Genomic DNA, 16,421 nt, shown 5'->3' on the forward strand with positions numbered 1-16,421 from the left:
ACTTTAAATAAGTTTTTATTTTCATTTTCCAATTAAACAATTACAATTTGGGCATCGACAAAGGATCATTGGGGCTGTTTATATGAACGTAGGAAAAAGGACACCGTTACAAATAGTGCATGAAAGAACTCTAGTATTACACAATGGGCTTGATTCGAAAAAACTCTACTCCAAAACACACTTAAATGATGGCTGATCAGCTGTTCTTTAATAGCAACTTCAAATCACAGTAAATGAAATGAAATCACCTGCCAACACAATACACGTATATAGGAGACGAAATGGGCATCATCAGCAACACACCAAGATGACGCACTTCCGTTTCTCTTCATGTTGGCTTCATCAGATTAATCTCCTGGGAGTGACTTCTCCGTAAGGGGATTTTCTTCATACGTATGTGGTGGCCTTTGTCTTAAATAATTACATTGTAACACCAGGATGCTGGCAACTATAATATGCGTAAGAGGCAGCTTGATGTACTTCTCTCGGTCACGCGATGACAAATTGGATCTGACCTGTAAGGGCAGTGGCCACTGTTTGACATACAATACGTAGGCGTGATTGGTTGGTAACTCTCTAGAATGCCGACCCCGCCGTTAGGGAGTTCCATCATCGTTACCCATGTCTTATGTCTTATATAATTTACGCCACAATACTTTGACTTGATCTTCTAGGTCATTCGCTAAGACAATTATGATGATAAATGGACTATTTCGCAAGGGCCATATAGCTACCTGAAATTTGCGCTTGATCAATTTGACACCGACATATGTATCAAAGCGATTGCTAATAAATTGTTCGGGAGAAGCAGGTTGGAAGTTTAAACTTTGATACATTTATGGTCTGTATACAATTTGTATAAAATCAGTATAAAGCTTGATTCAATTTAGTACGGGTATGGAGAGTGCATGGCTGATTGGGGTAAATTCGAGCAGGCGTCTGGCATAGGGATAGGAGTTTGACAAAAAAAGTGTCTCATTAGTAAATTTTGGCTGGGCCTTTCAGTGGGATTGACACTATAAACTAACACTACTTTTACGAGAGAACACAAATCCTTTTCATCATTTCAAAAGAGACAACGAATGCAAGGAGGTCGTATGATATGTTCAGGATAAAAAAACACCCGGAAAAAAATCGGATTCTACAACAGAATATATTTTGTACAAGTCCTGTTAGATTTAGAGTATATCCGAGAAGGAAGTTCGACACCGGAGATGCAATAATATAGCCATCAAATGCTCTGCAAACAGCTTCCTATTCAGCACAAAACCAATAAAGTTCTTCAAAGATAAATGTTAACAAAATACACAATCTCATTTGGTCCATGATAAATTGATACGTTTTTCAGCTCCCCAGAATCGGCAGCGCGAATGACTACAGGTCACAGGAGATACTGGCCGGACCTGAGTTATTTGTTTCTTCTTTCACCGTTCATTATCAGTTGACGGTATAATTAAGCATTCAGCATGTTAAATGGGGGGGGGGGGGGGGGGGGGGGCTCCAAACGTTTTCCTTCGTCATTCATGCCCACGTTATACAATGTTTCTAAATTAGAGTTTAAGGCATTAACGCTGTACTGACGGGATCTCTGTCCTGAAATGGAGACAATCTGCGGGTTCAATCTTTGACCATTGGATCCTTTTCAGCCATTACAATGATTACCCTAGCCACATCGATTTCCACTAACCAATTCTATCATTTAGTGAAGTTGATCAGGTGTCCAGTTACCCTAATGCTAAGCTGGTCAGGAAAAGGCCATCTGGCCTCGACTCCAGAAAAGCTTCAGTGTCAATATGTCAGGGGCCGTCCATAATTTGTAACATTTTCACAGACACTTTCGACCCCCCTCCCCAATCATTCGATTTGTACGCTCGTGAAAATTAACAATGATTGACGGCCCCTCAGCCAAAATGCTAAATGGTAATACATGTTAGTCGAGGGCTTTACCGTTTATCTCTCATTTTCAAAGTGGTGCAGGCCGCGCACTGGGCAAACCTCAAACCCACGACCTATCCATTACAAGTCGGGCGCTCTTTCACTGAGTCAACGCGCTCGACTATCAACACCATGAACACTGAGAGTGAAAAAGATATTAACAATAATGATATCGATTCGATGTTCATTAAGTTTCGTATCGGAATTATATTCCAACGTATTCGTAATTAAAGCCGACTTTCGAAACAGCTGATCCTTCCCCTTCGCTTCAAGCAAATAAATGTAAAAAAACCCACAATTACTTTCGATGCGATTTTTTTTCGTTGTTGGCCAGCTGAGCGCAAGCTTGCTGCTTCTACTGTATCTCTAACCCGGCGGCGTCGCTAATATAGAAATCAACGCAACTTGCATCGCGGGGAAGTTTTAAGATGCCATTACATTCAGTATCGAGTTTAGATACATATCTGATCGAATAACTGTTAGTGTTTGGGACTTTATTGTCGAATATGCAGTCGTTCGAGATTCAGTGCGGAGCGATTACCGATATATAAAAGTGCGGTTTGACGGAGATAGGCGAAAACAGTACCCATGTGACTGGTATAAAACACAAACAAACCCATCCGTGTTTAAGCAGAACTTCTCCTCCTGGAATACGTGTCCGGCACTAGTTTTTTTTTAACTGATCATGAACTAGTTCCACAGAGGCGATGACCGTCAATAGCTCAGAGATTAAAGCACAGATCCTTTGCTCCACGGACATTTCTTCCCAAGACATATCAAACATATAAACCGGCGCAACATGCAAACGTTGAAAAGTAATTAATGTCATCGCCAGGTACATGTATAACCCATTCTGACACGAAAAACCACTACTATTCAATCATTTCGTGATACATCAAATTCCTTGGCAGATAAGTTATAATAAATCATTGTGATGAAGCCATTTTCAATGTGTGAATCTGACAGGTCAACAGTGTGAACTAGTGATAAACTTTTCATTTGCACATCAGTATTTCTTCGAAATAAAGTTGCACTTGAGCTGCCAACACTGCTACCCGTATATCAATTTGGCGTGTACTTATGTTCTTGTTCCGGTGTATCGTTTTACTGTGACCCTCCAGCTTTTTCACAACAATCTCATAATATCATGTAAACCTGTCAAAATTGATGTGCCTTGGAGCGAGGTTTTTTTTTACATTTGCGCCTTCTATCACGACATGACCTGTAGTTGCATTCATTTTAATACCCTATCCTATGGCTATGGTACTCATCCATAGCTTGCATATCATCACAAAAATGACAAAGTATTATACAAAATTGTGAAGAAAAAAAGAATATTGCCGAAAGATATTTTTATAACACATAGGTTTGGCTTTTCCTAAATGCTGATCCAGCTATATATTTTCTTCCCTCATTAATTCGTGTTTGAACAAATGGTTTTGCCACCATCTGGATTAGGTAACAGACGTTAACGTATTGGTTCATCCCTCGAGAATGTTCATACATATTTCACCGCGAGTGTTTTTTTTAATGCTTTTATGATCCTAACTGATGGAAGAGAGTTTTAGGTTATAGAAAACTTTAAGTGTTTCAACGATAATCGCTCTATGCTCGGCCTTGATGTCTCGCCGTTGATTAACATTGGAGTAACTTAGCTATTTTCGGCACAAAATGTTGCGGTTCATAGCTGAGTATCGATGGCAATTTCAGCGGATTTCTCCTCGGTCGGTATCAAAGCTATTCAAGGTTTCAACAGTGGGAATCTTGAGTACCAGTGACAGCCGCCGTAACATCGCACAAATGATGAGATTCGAAACAACAATTATGTTGTCTTTTCATCTGGAGCCGATCGCGAATTAATTATAAAATGGGGAGTCGGGTTCATAAGAGGAAAGAGATAACCGTTTTGTACAATGCCTTGATTCTCATTGTTCTACTGTCTTATCAAAGGGTTATCAGGGCAAATCTTGATAACATTGACCCAGCGAAACATCTTTCATGACAGGCCTTAACCGGCAAGGGGGGATAAAACGTATAGCAACCCCCCCCCCCCCCCCCCCCCGGCAAACCAGGGAGTTCTATGGACAAACTATATCAAATATCACTGATATACCGGCAAATCTTGATAACATTGACCCAGCGAAACATCTTTCATGACAGGCCTTAACCGGCAAGGGGGGATAAAACGTATAGCAACCCCGCCCCCCCCCCCTCCGGCAAACCAGGGAGTTCCATGGACAACCTATATCGAATATCACTGATATACCGGCAATTCCCAGACAAACCAAATTGCAGCCGCGGTGTGACCATAAAGGTGTGATGCGCCGGACATCAGGTGACCAAGTATTCACACAATCTTGACATGCTTGAGGGTCTACCTCAAGTCCTCGCGGCGATTGAATCATCATTAAATACTTGCAGTCACCAGATGGGACATACATGTTTATCTTGTTGTGGAATAACACTCGAGAAACAAATTTCCTCTCGGTTATATCGGAGGTGACTGATACCAGAGAATCATCTGGAAATTGTGGCGGCCACCAGATGGGACAGACCTTGTTTTTGAATGAGACTCGCTGAAACAAATTTCCCCTTGGTCATGTCGATCAGAGGTGACGGACATTGAGTGTTGTAGAGAAACGAACAGTGGGCATTTTCGCAAATGGTTGTTGAATGGATGACGAAAAAATGTTGGGGCCCTATCGTTCCATTTCTTTATCATGTAGATAACTTTCATCAATCAGACGATTTAGTATAATTGACCCAGAGCAAAATCACGATCAATTGTGTTTTATAACATTATAATCACAATAAAAAAATAAAATACGCAAAAGTCATAAATAAGAGTTAAATCAGAAGGCGTTTATTTGCGAGATTGCTACGAAAATTACTTCCACTCCTCCGCAACTCCAACTATACTAGAATAAAGCCACTGAAACTCAAGTTGAATACCTTGCTGTACTGATTGAGTCTGATGCTGGTCACTAACCTTTTTAAAATGATAAGCCTCGAGGGAACTTGGGAGAATAACCCAGAGCTCAATTGGCACATTCAAGCGTGAATCCAACACAATAAAGGCGTCAATATATCTAATTAGTTCGCCTCTATTCGTGTATCTCCCTCGCCTACAAGCGTCACTCCGTAAATGGTACGTGATTTTTTATGAGTACGTGACTCGGGAACGAAGCTCCGGATTCACAAAGGGGAAACTTCTCATTGAGACATGTTGGAAGTATGCTTCTGATACTGTATGACAATATAAGCTAATGCCATCGGCTAATTCGAGATCTCCGGCAGTGAAGTATCATGCTATCTCGGTACATGTTCGGCAAAGCATCGAAGGCATCTTGTCATGACTGTTGTTACTGGAATTAACCTTCTCATTTCCTGTTTAGGAGTCCGGCGCAGATCAGTTAGAGAGATACGGCCTGACTAACATGCGGACAGTATATGACCAAGCCAATAAAAGTCTAATAGTGGATGTTGTAAACACGTACGGTATTATCATGGCTACCATGATGCCATCTGAACATCATTGCACTCCAATACTGGCATACTCTATAGCGAGACCGATGATGCATGGCTACATGTCACAATCCTAGCAGTTGAAATTGCTTACGTTGCTTAGCCGAGATCCGTAGGATCACTGTAACTATACTGACAGGTTGCTACTTTCTTTCAACCCGCTGATCGAAGCCAGCATTCCAGCTGAGTATTCGGGCTACCAAGGATGACAAGTCACGCAAGCGTGCAATTAAAGTGTTTGCATGCTCTACTTATTAACTTAGTCGACGTCTGACGAGTCGACCTATAGATTCCTCACGCGGACATGCATTAGTGTGATATATACAGTCAGCGAAACTAAGGATAGATCGACTGAAAATATACTTTTATGTGACGCCAAATAGGTTAGAACCTTTTGTCAATCGGTCTGGCATCCTAGAATATAAGTCATGTCAGTTATGCACTTCACCAGAAAATCGGAAATCGAAAGTTTAATGTAAATAAGCACTTTGCTTAATTCAGAGTACGAGACCTCTGTTATACATCGATATGTTTAGTCTGGGGGTCACTGGTTTCAACAGCCAAATACCTTCAATCTATCAGACATCGAAGAACATAATTAGTTGCCGATTTCTATGCACTTACCCTTTAAGTACATGCCCGCCGACATCTTAAGGGACAACATACAGCAGACAGGACAAATTAGATTTACTCGATTCGACGGGTCAATCAGACCAATTACTGATGCATGACATGAGTAAGTCACAAGAAAAATGGGATGGAATTGCCCAAGATCAAACCAAAGATAGAACGTAGTAACCTCTGGTTGGCCGCGGCGATTTTGCAGGAAAAGCGGCAGTCCAGATCAGGAGGCATGTCCGGTAAGGAAGTGGTAATGTCGACAAGTCAAAGGTCTTATTCTTAGATATGGGCTCCGTCTGCAGATATCCATATAGTTGCATCATGTTTTACGGCAATGCATTGTTAAGAGAAAGACTTGATCTCACTTTTGACGTCATTTTGACACATATCCTAGTAAAAACCAGTGCCGCCTATTGGAATGCCGAGACCCTTTATTATATGTCATCAAAGGGTCAATGTTTGCAATTAGAAAACACCACCTGGCAATCCCTGCCAGATTCGCAAATTAAGGTCCGAGACAAAAACAGGGAACGGATACATCGACACGCAACCTTCTTCCAAGCGAATAACTACAGCTTTCTACGAAATAGCAAAATATGTCATTCGCTGTCTTCCTCGATTCTTCAATACAGATGCGGAGAAAGGAAGAGTGTTACGGGAGACCGAGTTCAGACTCATACATTTTTTTCTATCTGCAACTGTTATGGCCATGGTCAGTTCTGGGGTTAGTACGTACAGTGACGGTGCACAGACTCAGTGCGCTGGGATGCTGAAGCGCTTAAAGTGTGGATTCCTTGAAAGAGCGCTACATACGATGAGCGTCTAAGGAACTTTCAAAAAATGTGTTGAACGCTGCAATGCAATTAGATATTATCATATTTTCCTTTTTTGTCATATCGATCGAGATGCATTCTGACCAAAGTTCTATCGCATCATATTGGATCTTAGCCAATACTCGGAACAGTGTCACGATATCGCTGCACCGCGCCGTTAGCAGATCATTGGAATCAGCGAAAGAATAGCTTTTCTCCCCCGACCCTAATATAAAATCCGAACAAGTCATTCGAAGCCTAGATCATCATATGAATACCGAGGGAGTCTCTCGTCGCGCCATGTCAATTCAAATCAAGTAGCCTACTGCCTCTGGGTGTACGGTAATGTCGGTGAGGTTTCAAATTTTGATAATTCATTTGGTCGTTTGTTCCTGAGATGGTATAGGCCACGAGAGCTACATGTATATATATGTGATTCTTTCAGTCGGACGAATACACAAAACATATCGAACCCATTTTCTAACCAGGGGAATATAGATACTCTCTATGGAGCAGTACACAGTCATCTGCTATAACCCGTCTTTTTTCGATCGAGCACAGTCCGGGCTAGCAGCATCCAAAATTGATAGGGCTAGTAATTTTCTAAGGAAATCAAATTTATTGGTTTGGAGATTCCAAAGGGACATTAATCTCTGCCACACTGGGCAACGAGCACGCTAAGAGAGTGGACTATAAGTAGAAGATTGGCGTTCATATGGCTTATCGGAGTGGGAAATGAATTTATAAGTTAAGTTTGGCATCCATATGGCGCCTTTATATCCAAGTCAACCCCGAGCGTATCGGCATCCCGCTTCAGCATCCTAGCGTGCTCCATTGCTGGACTTTACGTTCCAATACAACACCTGTCCATTTGTCAGAATTGTTGTAATGTGGTTAACCGTACGTTATATCCGAGTCCTGGAGCAATCTATATATCTTAGGGTTACTTTATCTCGATAATTGGTTCCATCTCGTGTTGACACGTCAAGTAACTTGCCTCCTGTATCATTCACTCGGATGGTGCCTGAGGATGATGGCGACGTGGGTTAGGGATCGGGAGCCTCCTCCTCGAGGGGCCATCGTTACACTTAAATATAATCACTTCGGAAAACGGGCTTGATAGACAACTTATCAAGGACTGTTATTGTGTGTGATTCATACACATTTAAATTCATGCATAACAGGATTCAAGAAATGAATGATTTGTATGTTTTCAACACATTTTCAATCCTAACGTAATTATTACGTGACCATGTTGAATCCCCAGATCGAACAGTGGTGTACTTACTCCCTCTTCCCTCAAGAAAGCCTATTGCTACCCAGGTCCAAAATGTTACATAAGGTCCTGCTTGCCTTCTCAAAACTTTGCGAAATTATGAATACTGGCTCAAAGGACAAATGAAAAAGATGAAAATACTATTCACATTTGAATAATACTAATTTGCTGTCTATCACTCAGCGCAAGCAGAGGAGAAGGAGAATTGAATGCAAATCAGTCATCTGGCAAACTAGATACCACTGACATAATCGCTTTGTAATGGAGATAATCTTACGTATTCAAATCAATTCTAAGTTCGTATTCAAATCATTGTCAACATGGTCAACGCTATAGATGATCGATGCTACATCGTGACCCAGATCACATTCGGCCACATTTGATCAAGTTATAAATGATCGCATCCTCCTTTGCGCATGACCGCAACTCTCGTTATTGATGACGTCTTTCCGTTCCTGTTTGTATTGGCCACGATTGAAATATCTTGGTATTGTTTTATTTTTTAAGACATATAGGTTTTTCTAATCAGTACGAATCCTTGTGGTCGTGGCCATTTTCAGTACGATTACTTCGGGCTATAGCAATGTATGATTTACAGTGGCTAATAAAACATGGATGCTAATACTGGCAGAGAGAATAATTATTCTTGGACATTGCGTTTTCTTTGGAGATTGAGATGATGGCTCCAGACCCTTTTGTACCGGTCGCGAACAGCCCATTAAGGATGACATCACTCATCATCGGGAATGTTATCTATTCCTTTCACGCAAGAGAAACGGTCAATTTGGTCGATACATTTCGAAATATTGGGAGAAAGTCAGACATCAAACAAAACCTCACAATACCGTGATATTGATCCAAATCGGAAGGAAATATTTTCATCCATCTTAATTCATTGTCAGTTATTGCAATTCTTCTTGATAACTTCGATCATCAAGGTTTATAGAAGGCAAACATGCAAAACTTCCATTAATTTTCGATGCCGCGTATGCGGCAGTTGACAAAAGGTAATGCAATGGATGATTTGTAGATCATGATGGGGTTTATTTTTTCTTCAACGTTCCATTTGTGCTGACAGTTCATCCTTTTACGCCTTGCCTAATGTCATGGTTTTAATGGGGTCTCAATGAAGAATCAACGACTTTAGCCTCCGTCAATTCGCTGGCTTGATTAATAAATGATTTTCTGGAGTTGAGATCGAGCGGAGGTACTTCAACTTCAGATTGTTGCTTGTCATTCAATTTACAGGCGACATTTGGCTGTTCCAAGGGATTCATTATGAATGAAGAAAAAGAGCTGATTGCGAGAAAATCATTCTGTGCAATAAAAACGGCCTTATACTGTAAACCAATCTTGATTCGATGAACGAAGCACACTATCGTAAAATATGCTTTTTATCAATAGAAATTATGATATCAATAATCGAATTAATTTTAAAACAAGCGCGTTACAATGTACATGTGAGTTTCATTTTTGTGATGGATCGTATGTTTTAGTTTTGTTGAGATAACCATAACATCTTGGGCGGGGATAAAATGTGTCGAAAGCAGTGATTCCCGGGGGAATTTGCCGTTATCAAGTTTGAGATGTTTTGGATAGATTGATACCTCACTGTCGGTATTGGTTGTCTCACCAAAATCCGCTCGAACGGGGCCGTCTTAGATGAAACACTTAAACTCAAGGCTAGTTTATTTAAGTCACCAACGTTATATAAATATAAACCATTGTATTCCTATTTGAAAAGAGTGTTCCTCCTTATCATTGATTATTGTATCGTGGCGGATTGAGGTTCTGTTCTATAGAGACCCATGTCGTTCAACACCTCAGATTTCATACCACTAAATCGACTGGCCGTGCTGGATCAAACTGGGCACTTAATCACACAATCCTCCAACACCATCACCATTCACAGGCAATCAAGGAGAAAAACTAAGAATAATTGGCTAAATCGAGCGATCAGTTTCATCTAATAGGAGCCAACGATCCGCCCAACTATAAATCACTAGACAATAGACAATGTTGAAGACAAGTCACCGGGAACGGTAAGACCAAATGTCGAGAGAACGAGAAGCTTTTTAGCCAAATGAAACTCTTCTGGCTAAAAAAACCCACAATGATTGTCTTTGCGTGAACTGACGGTGAGTTTTTTATCGAAAGCTGGAAGTTCTCAGAGGTGTTGCTTTATTCCAAAATCAATTTATATATGCAATAATATTTTTATGTATGCAATAATATTTTTATATATGCAATAATAATATGTATATATATGCAATAGTATCTTTATATATGCAATAATATTTTTATATATGCAATACTATTTTTTATGCAATAATATTTTTATATATGCAATAATATTTTTATTTATGCAATAATATTTTTATACATGTATATGCAATAATATTTTCGTATGTTCAATGTTTTTATTTTTATGCAATAATAATTTCTTATGCATTAAGACTGGGTGACAAATTTTTATTTGCGAAGAATGTTTTATATGCAATAAATTGCATTCTGGGTAATAGTGACGTCATCGGTATATACTGTAATAGCGTATTCTATTGGTTCCTGTTCCTTAAAGAGAGGAAGATGGCGGCCATTTCGTATGTGGACACTGTTGATCCGTCTTAATCATGCCAGCAGACAAAGTACACTAATTCTTTGTATTTTACGAACACTGACAGCCGATTGTGTGACAGCGATTAAAATTGCGCATTTTGGTGGTGCAACAAGCGTTATTTCATCGATGGGCAATTGAAATTCATCCTTTTTGTACCGGCCTATCGCAAAATTCGTTGACCAGGATATGAGGGATTGTTCACAATACATTAAGAGTACTCACACGATACATAATACGTATCGGCTGCCACTCTCTCCTCTACTTTCAAAGGGTCAATATTTCACCACACTTCCCCTAGCGCAAATTGACAAAAATGGAGATTTAAACCATTCCTTTGAAAGGGAAGCCCGTCCATTACTTAACAATAACTCACGGCACGTTATTGGTTCATCGCCATCCAGTCGTGATATTGCCAACCAAAGAACCGAACAGATTAATGTGTTAACCCCAAAAAGACTTTCGACTGTTGTATAAAATACTGAATATCGGGATTAGGGCTGCCAACCTCGGGGTCTGAACGCATTTAATTCCGCTAAATGATGTCGAAAGCGGAGTTGAAGAAGTAGGTTTGGCGGTGGTTACAAGCATTTTGTATCACTGTTCGCTGAAGATAACATTTTAGCGCATTTTAAGTGCTGCTAAGGGGATGAAATTTTCGATGCGGATGATTGATTATGAAATGATCGCCAATTTGATCAATCGTGGAGTAAAGCTTAATGGTTGTGATTGATGTATTATAAATTCAAATTCAAGCCTTTTTGCCCATGGTGCCATACCAGTCTCAGCAGCAGGTGGTGGCATCATTGCGGGATGAATGACCAAAAGTTCCTACTCCATTAGTTTCTTGTTCCTTCAGCTAACAGTATGTGAGAGCTATTTTCACCCAACTATCATTTGTGTAAACAAGTCAAGGTCCGGTATCCAGTCTTTCTGATGGACGTAAGGACACATACAGCCTTCATTAGCGATTAAAAGCGCACATGGCAATTCTTTGTTATCCCCGGACTTTCGATCCTAGAACATTTTAATTTTTACATCGGCTAACTGACAACCTATCCAACCTAGTGTATTAGATAGAGTCCTCGTGCCATGCGTTGTAAAACGGGACCGCTCTTTTAGGCACTTTCTATTGGGATGGGAGGGGTTAAAGAATATAGATATCCAACGCAAAAACAGTAATTTGTTCCAAAAGATTTTAATTATCATTTTCACAGACTGTTCATGGGCTCACAAAACCTATTTTACAAAAGCGTGTAAAGTGTAAAAGAGAACGATTGGTACAAGTGAATTTTATAATCAAATAGGTGCACATCACAACCAAACTGACACTTTAGGCCCACGTCTTTCCGTGTGATATGTTTAACGTTGATCCAAGGTCAAACGTTTTCATGAGTTTTTTAACTACTTTGCAAAACTATCATCGTTAAATGAAATATCCGAATAGACATTGCCTCTAATTTAGTAGATACTTGTAGAAAATAAAGTACTTTGTATAAAGTTATATTACCAGGTACATATTATACATTGTATTACATCACATTAGCATTTTAAACAGTGAGGAGATAAAACGTATTAAGTACAGATCACCACGCCTCAAGACGGAAGCCGAAAGCAATGATTTTTTAACCGTTTGAAAGAACATAGTACTTTTCTCCGAATGTCTGATATCACATTTGAGTATAAGACAACAACCTCAAAGTCTTGGCAGTGATACAATATGGCTTTCGGTACGTCGTCCTTCTTAGAACTCTATCCTGAATCCAGCGCTCGCACCGAATCCACCTTTGCCGAAGGTTGGTGTGGCGTTGAAGTGGACATTGCCGCGTCTGTTCGACCAGCTGACACCACCTAACCCAACGCTCCATCCGCCTGGTGGGCTACGGCGCTGGCGGCTGTAAGGAAATGATTAAGAGTTCAGCTACATATAACCGCTTTTTACTGGCATGTTTTAGGGAAACCAAGTATCTCAACGAGACTGGTCACTCTCTAGTCTCATTAACAGAGCAAGGTTGAGTATGTAAATACAAAATCCAACAGATTGAATAATTCCGTCGTTATAACAATAGCCCCCATATATCACATACAAGCTGATGACAGCACCAACCTTGTACATTGTATATTAGAGCCGATGGCAGCACCTAGGTTCGACGGCCCTCGATAAGGCTGTATACCATCCTAGCATTTACCTTATACGACCAGGAGATTTGTTTGGGTTTTTTTTTGGTTATTTGGGTTCCAAGTAGCACTATCAAAAGCGCTGCAGGAGAGTGTGTACAGAGCCTGCCAAGCTGTCTCTCCTACAACTATTCACAGCAGGAAGAGACAGGGTCAGTGAATAACCTTTACCTACCTAGGGGTGCCTTTGTCTTCCTCCTTTTCCTCTTTTAACTGTTTCATCTCTTCTTCGATCAGTGGCTCCATCAGGTAGGCGGCATCTTCAAAATTCTCCTCGATAGCCTTGAACACAATACTCAGGGCAGTGCCCTCGCTGCCGAGTTCCTCAACCAATTCTGGGAGGACTTTCACGATGTCATCATCTGAAAGGTGGAGGAAGACATTTTGGGAAATGTCTCACGAAGTTCGAATAAAGATCCCAACTTAGCCGTCCTGGAGGGAGATTAATGACTCCTACATCGTCAACCAGCTATTCAAAGACCATCATCAACAATGCAGTAATATACAGTGAAGTTTAGAATACATCCTATAAGTGGCTCCAAGTGCTTGGTTAATCTAATCAACGCGTATGCCAATATTTCACTTCTGTGGGTGGGGTGGGGTAAAAACAGAAGTTAGTAAAATCCTTTTACTATATTATATTTTGAGGCGTTCATTGCTTGAACATCTGAGAACAATTGTCCCTCGGTTCCAAACTCTTAAATAATGCAAAAACCAACTTACCAGTGACCTCGTCGCCGAGGAGACTCTCAAGTGCCAATACGCTGCTGTCCAAGATTTCCATACTGCGGGTAAACAGATGCATGTTGATGCGCAGACGCATGGTGTCGGTGGAAAGTTTGTCTCCAGCAATAAGCGCGAGCTTTTCATCCTCAGTAAGATCTTCCAATCGTGCTTCTTCTTTTAACATATCGACAGCGCTATCAGCCATGTCCTTGTGAAATGATGGGGGAGCTCCCTCTTGACCGTTCTCCTTCATCATCTCGCTGACTTCCTCGACACTCTCGTGGAATCTCTGCCTGGCACTAGCTCCTGATGACATGAGACTCTGGACATTGGCAGCAGTGAGACCGGTCTGGGAGGCATCGATGACTGTATTGCCCCAGTTCTGAAGAAGTTCAGTCGACTCTAGTAACATTCGGACTGCATCCTGGAAAATGGAACATAGGACATTGATATGGAGGGACAAATACCAGTAACAACTGAAACAAACGGGGCCGTATCTTCATAAGTTAAATGTGAAGCTGACAACTCTACCACACACAGAGCCAGGTGCACTGGCAATGACATTCGCGTCGTGCATTCGGGATGAAGTAATGTCTGCAGGCATCAATTCTTACCTGCTACATGTCGTCATATCTTGCATTTGGAAATGTATTCGAGGCGTTTTAGCTGATGCTCGATTAAGAAAAGCGGTGTATGAAACCGAGAATACTAGTATGTGGTCTGAACTCTTACCTTCATGGTTTTCGTAGGAGTAGCAGTACTGGTGGGCATAGCAAAACTTGTGGAGACTCCGACCAAGAGTAGGACAATCACAGACGTATTCATGGTTTGATGGTAGTGTATCGTCTTCTTCGTCTAGATAGTGTTGTCGTGGTGGTCTTCGTCTTCTGTGTGTGTCAACCCCGCTCCTGGCCTCGGTTTATATTTGCTATGACCAGATATCGTATCCACCCTTACTTGAACCAGGATGGCAGGCACAAGTGTCATCAGTGTGAGCACAGAGATTCCATTCTTCTTATGATTGTGAGTCAAATATTTCTCATGAAGTGATCACTTAATTCAAACTATTTTACTATCTCAAGTTCTAGGCCATTGTTGTGGCCGAGCTAGTCCTTATGGAAATTATTAATCTGACCACGATTACTGACCTGACCTAAATATACGGGAATTCCCATCAGCTCCGGGTTGATTTACAAGTAATCTTGAAAATACGGATGTCGCCCTAGATCTGGGACGGCTGGGGTTATTTCAAGTATAATACACGATCGCAAGATCCGCCGTTACACCAACGTCGTTTTAACGTGGTCAGTCACGAGTGATGATTTTGGCTTCACCTAGAACCCAAGGCTACAGAGCTTTGCACTATTCGTCGACGATCGAATGAGTGTATTTCACTGAGGAAACATCGATCCTGGTTACACAGGTCGAAAGCTGCGGTGTTATGGGATTGAACTCAATCTTTAGAGGAAAACTCGATGTCAGAATTAATGTCTTTTTATGTATCGACATTCAGACACATTGTCTGGACGACTAAAACAACACTTATCTTGACCCGGTAAGAGCTGAGTAATCAGAACTTCCAAGCGGGAAACCTTTGGCCTATTGCTCATACAGGATACAGGTGGAAAACACATGGGTGTAAAAAGAGAGAAAAACACGATGTTTTCGGATGATCCAGGAGGTCTTAGATGAAAAGCGTTGTTATCGTTTACTCATTTTTATCAGACTAAAGTATAACGTGCTAATATGCCATTGATTAGTCCATACTTGACTTATGTTCTTATTTTGTGCATAGGCCTCCCGCATTACCACCACAAACAAAAAAAGGCACAAAAGTCGTGTTTGAGCGATTTCAGCACATTTAGATTGCGCTGGCGGCCAATAAATTATTCAAGAAGTTACAGTAAGACCTCCTCACCACAGACTACTATTACTGCACCGGTGTATGGAAATATATATTTTGAAGGAGAGTTGCGAAGCGAGGAAAACACTTAACAATACTTCATCGTCAATCGCCGCACCACGAGGCTCGACGATCACGGCCTAACTGAATCATATCGCCGCATCTCTCCAGTAGTAGGTGTTAATGAAAAAGATGGTAGTCTGTAGCTTTGCAATTGACTATATATAAAAGACGTATATATCAAATTTGAATAAGCTCAAATTGGAATCTATATTCAGGTTGGGACCTCTAAATTGAAATCGATCTTTTTATAAGGAAGTCGTATTGCCGTGAGATATAATCAGTTCGTGTTAGTATTCAAATGGGAGGTTTGACAAACAGTAAGAACTATGAATTACAAGGTAATATAAGTATTGTAGTGTCATCAACTCCTGTGCTATTTATTTACGAGAACATCGTAAACTGTCATTTACACTTGGCTGCAGGAGGGATAGGGGATTTTTTATGGTCGTCGCTGAAATGCATAATGCATACTTCGTATTTCGTAGTACACGCATGGACTTCAGTAGATTTTGTAAAATGACCATTTACATACTTGACTGTAGGAGGTATTGGGAAGAAGGTGAAGAAGAAAAACTGGATGAAAAAGGCGGACAGGAGGGGGGAGGGGGAGAAGGAGAAGAAGGGGTAGGAGAAGAAGCAGAAACTGCAAGAAAGAGATACGCACATAATATCTAATACCTTTTTAATACCACACGAAAAAAATCCATACTACTTGTCTATGTATCAACTAGATCACCAACACCAACCCAATATCTATAGATCAGTTTA

The 16,421-nt window shown here is 40.8% G+C and overlaps 2 protein-coding genes across 2 annotated transcripts in view; one reads left to right on the plus strand and one right to left on the minus strand.

Annotated features, from left to right (window-relative positions):
- Positions 1-16,421, plus strand: part of LOC135496922 (G-protein coupled receptor dmsr-1-like) — a 123,775-nt gene that overhangs the window by 14,207 nt on the left and 93,147 nt on the right. The window lies entirely within an intron of this gene.
- Positions 11,966-14,597, minus strand: LOC135496927 (uncharacterized). The gene is made up of 4 exons (XM_064786523.1): positions 14,420-14,597; positions 13,685-14,111; positions 13,137-13,323; positions 11,966-12,678 (listed from the first exon to the last, which is right to left on the minus strand). Exons 1-4 carry the CDS (start codon positions 14,510-14,512, stop codon positions 12,528-12,530), a joined length of 858 nt encoding a protein of 285 aa, XP_064642593.1. The 5' UTR covers positions 14,513-14,597; the 3' UTR covers positions 11,966-12,527.

This window comes from Lineus longissimus, chromosome 12 (genome assembly GCF_910592395.1).
Source record: "Lineus longissimus chromosome 12, tnLinLong1.2, whole genome shotgun sequence".
Lineage (NCBI taxonomy): Eukaryota > Metazoa > Nemertea > Pilidiophora > Heteronemertea > Lineidae > Lineus > Lineus longissimus.

Coding starts and splice junctions, on each gene's coding strand:
- LOC135496927 (XM_064786523.1), bottom strand. CDS start 14,512: ATGAATACGTCTGTGATTGTCCTACTCTTGGTCGGAGTCTCCACAAGT. Junction 14,112..14,419: donor CTCCTACGAAAACCATGAAG/GTAAGAGTTCAG, acceptor TCCATTTTCCAG/GATGCAGTCCGAATGTTACT. Junction 13,324..13,684: donor CCTCGGCGACGAGGTCACTG/GTAAGTTGGTTT, acceptor TCCACCTTTCAG/ATGATGACATCGTGAAAGTC.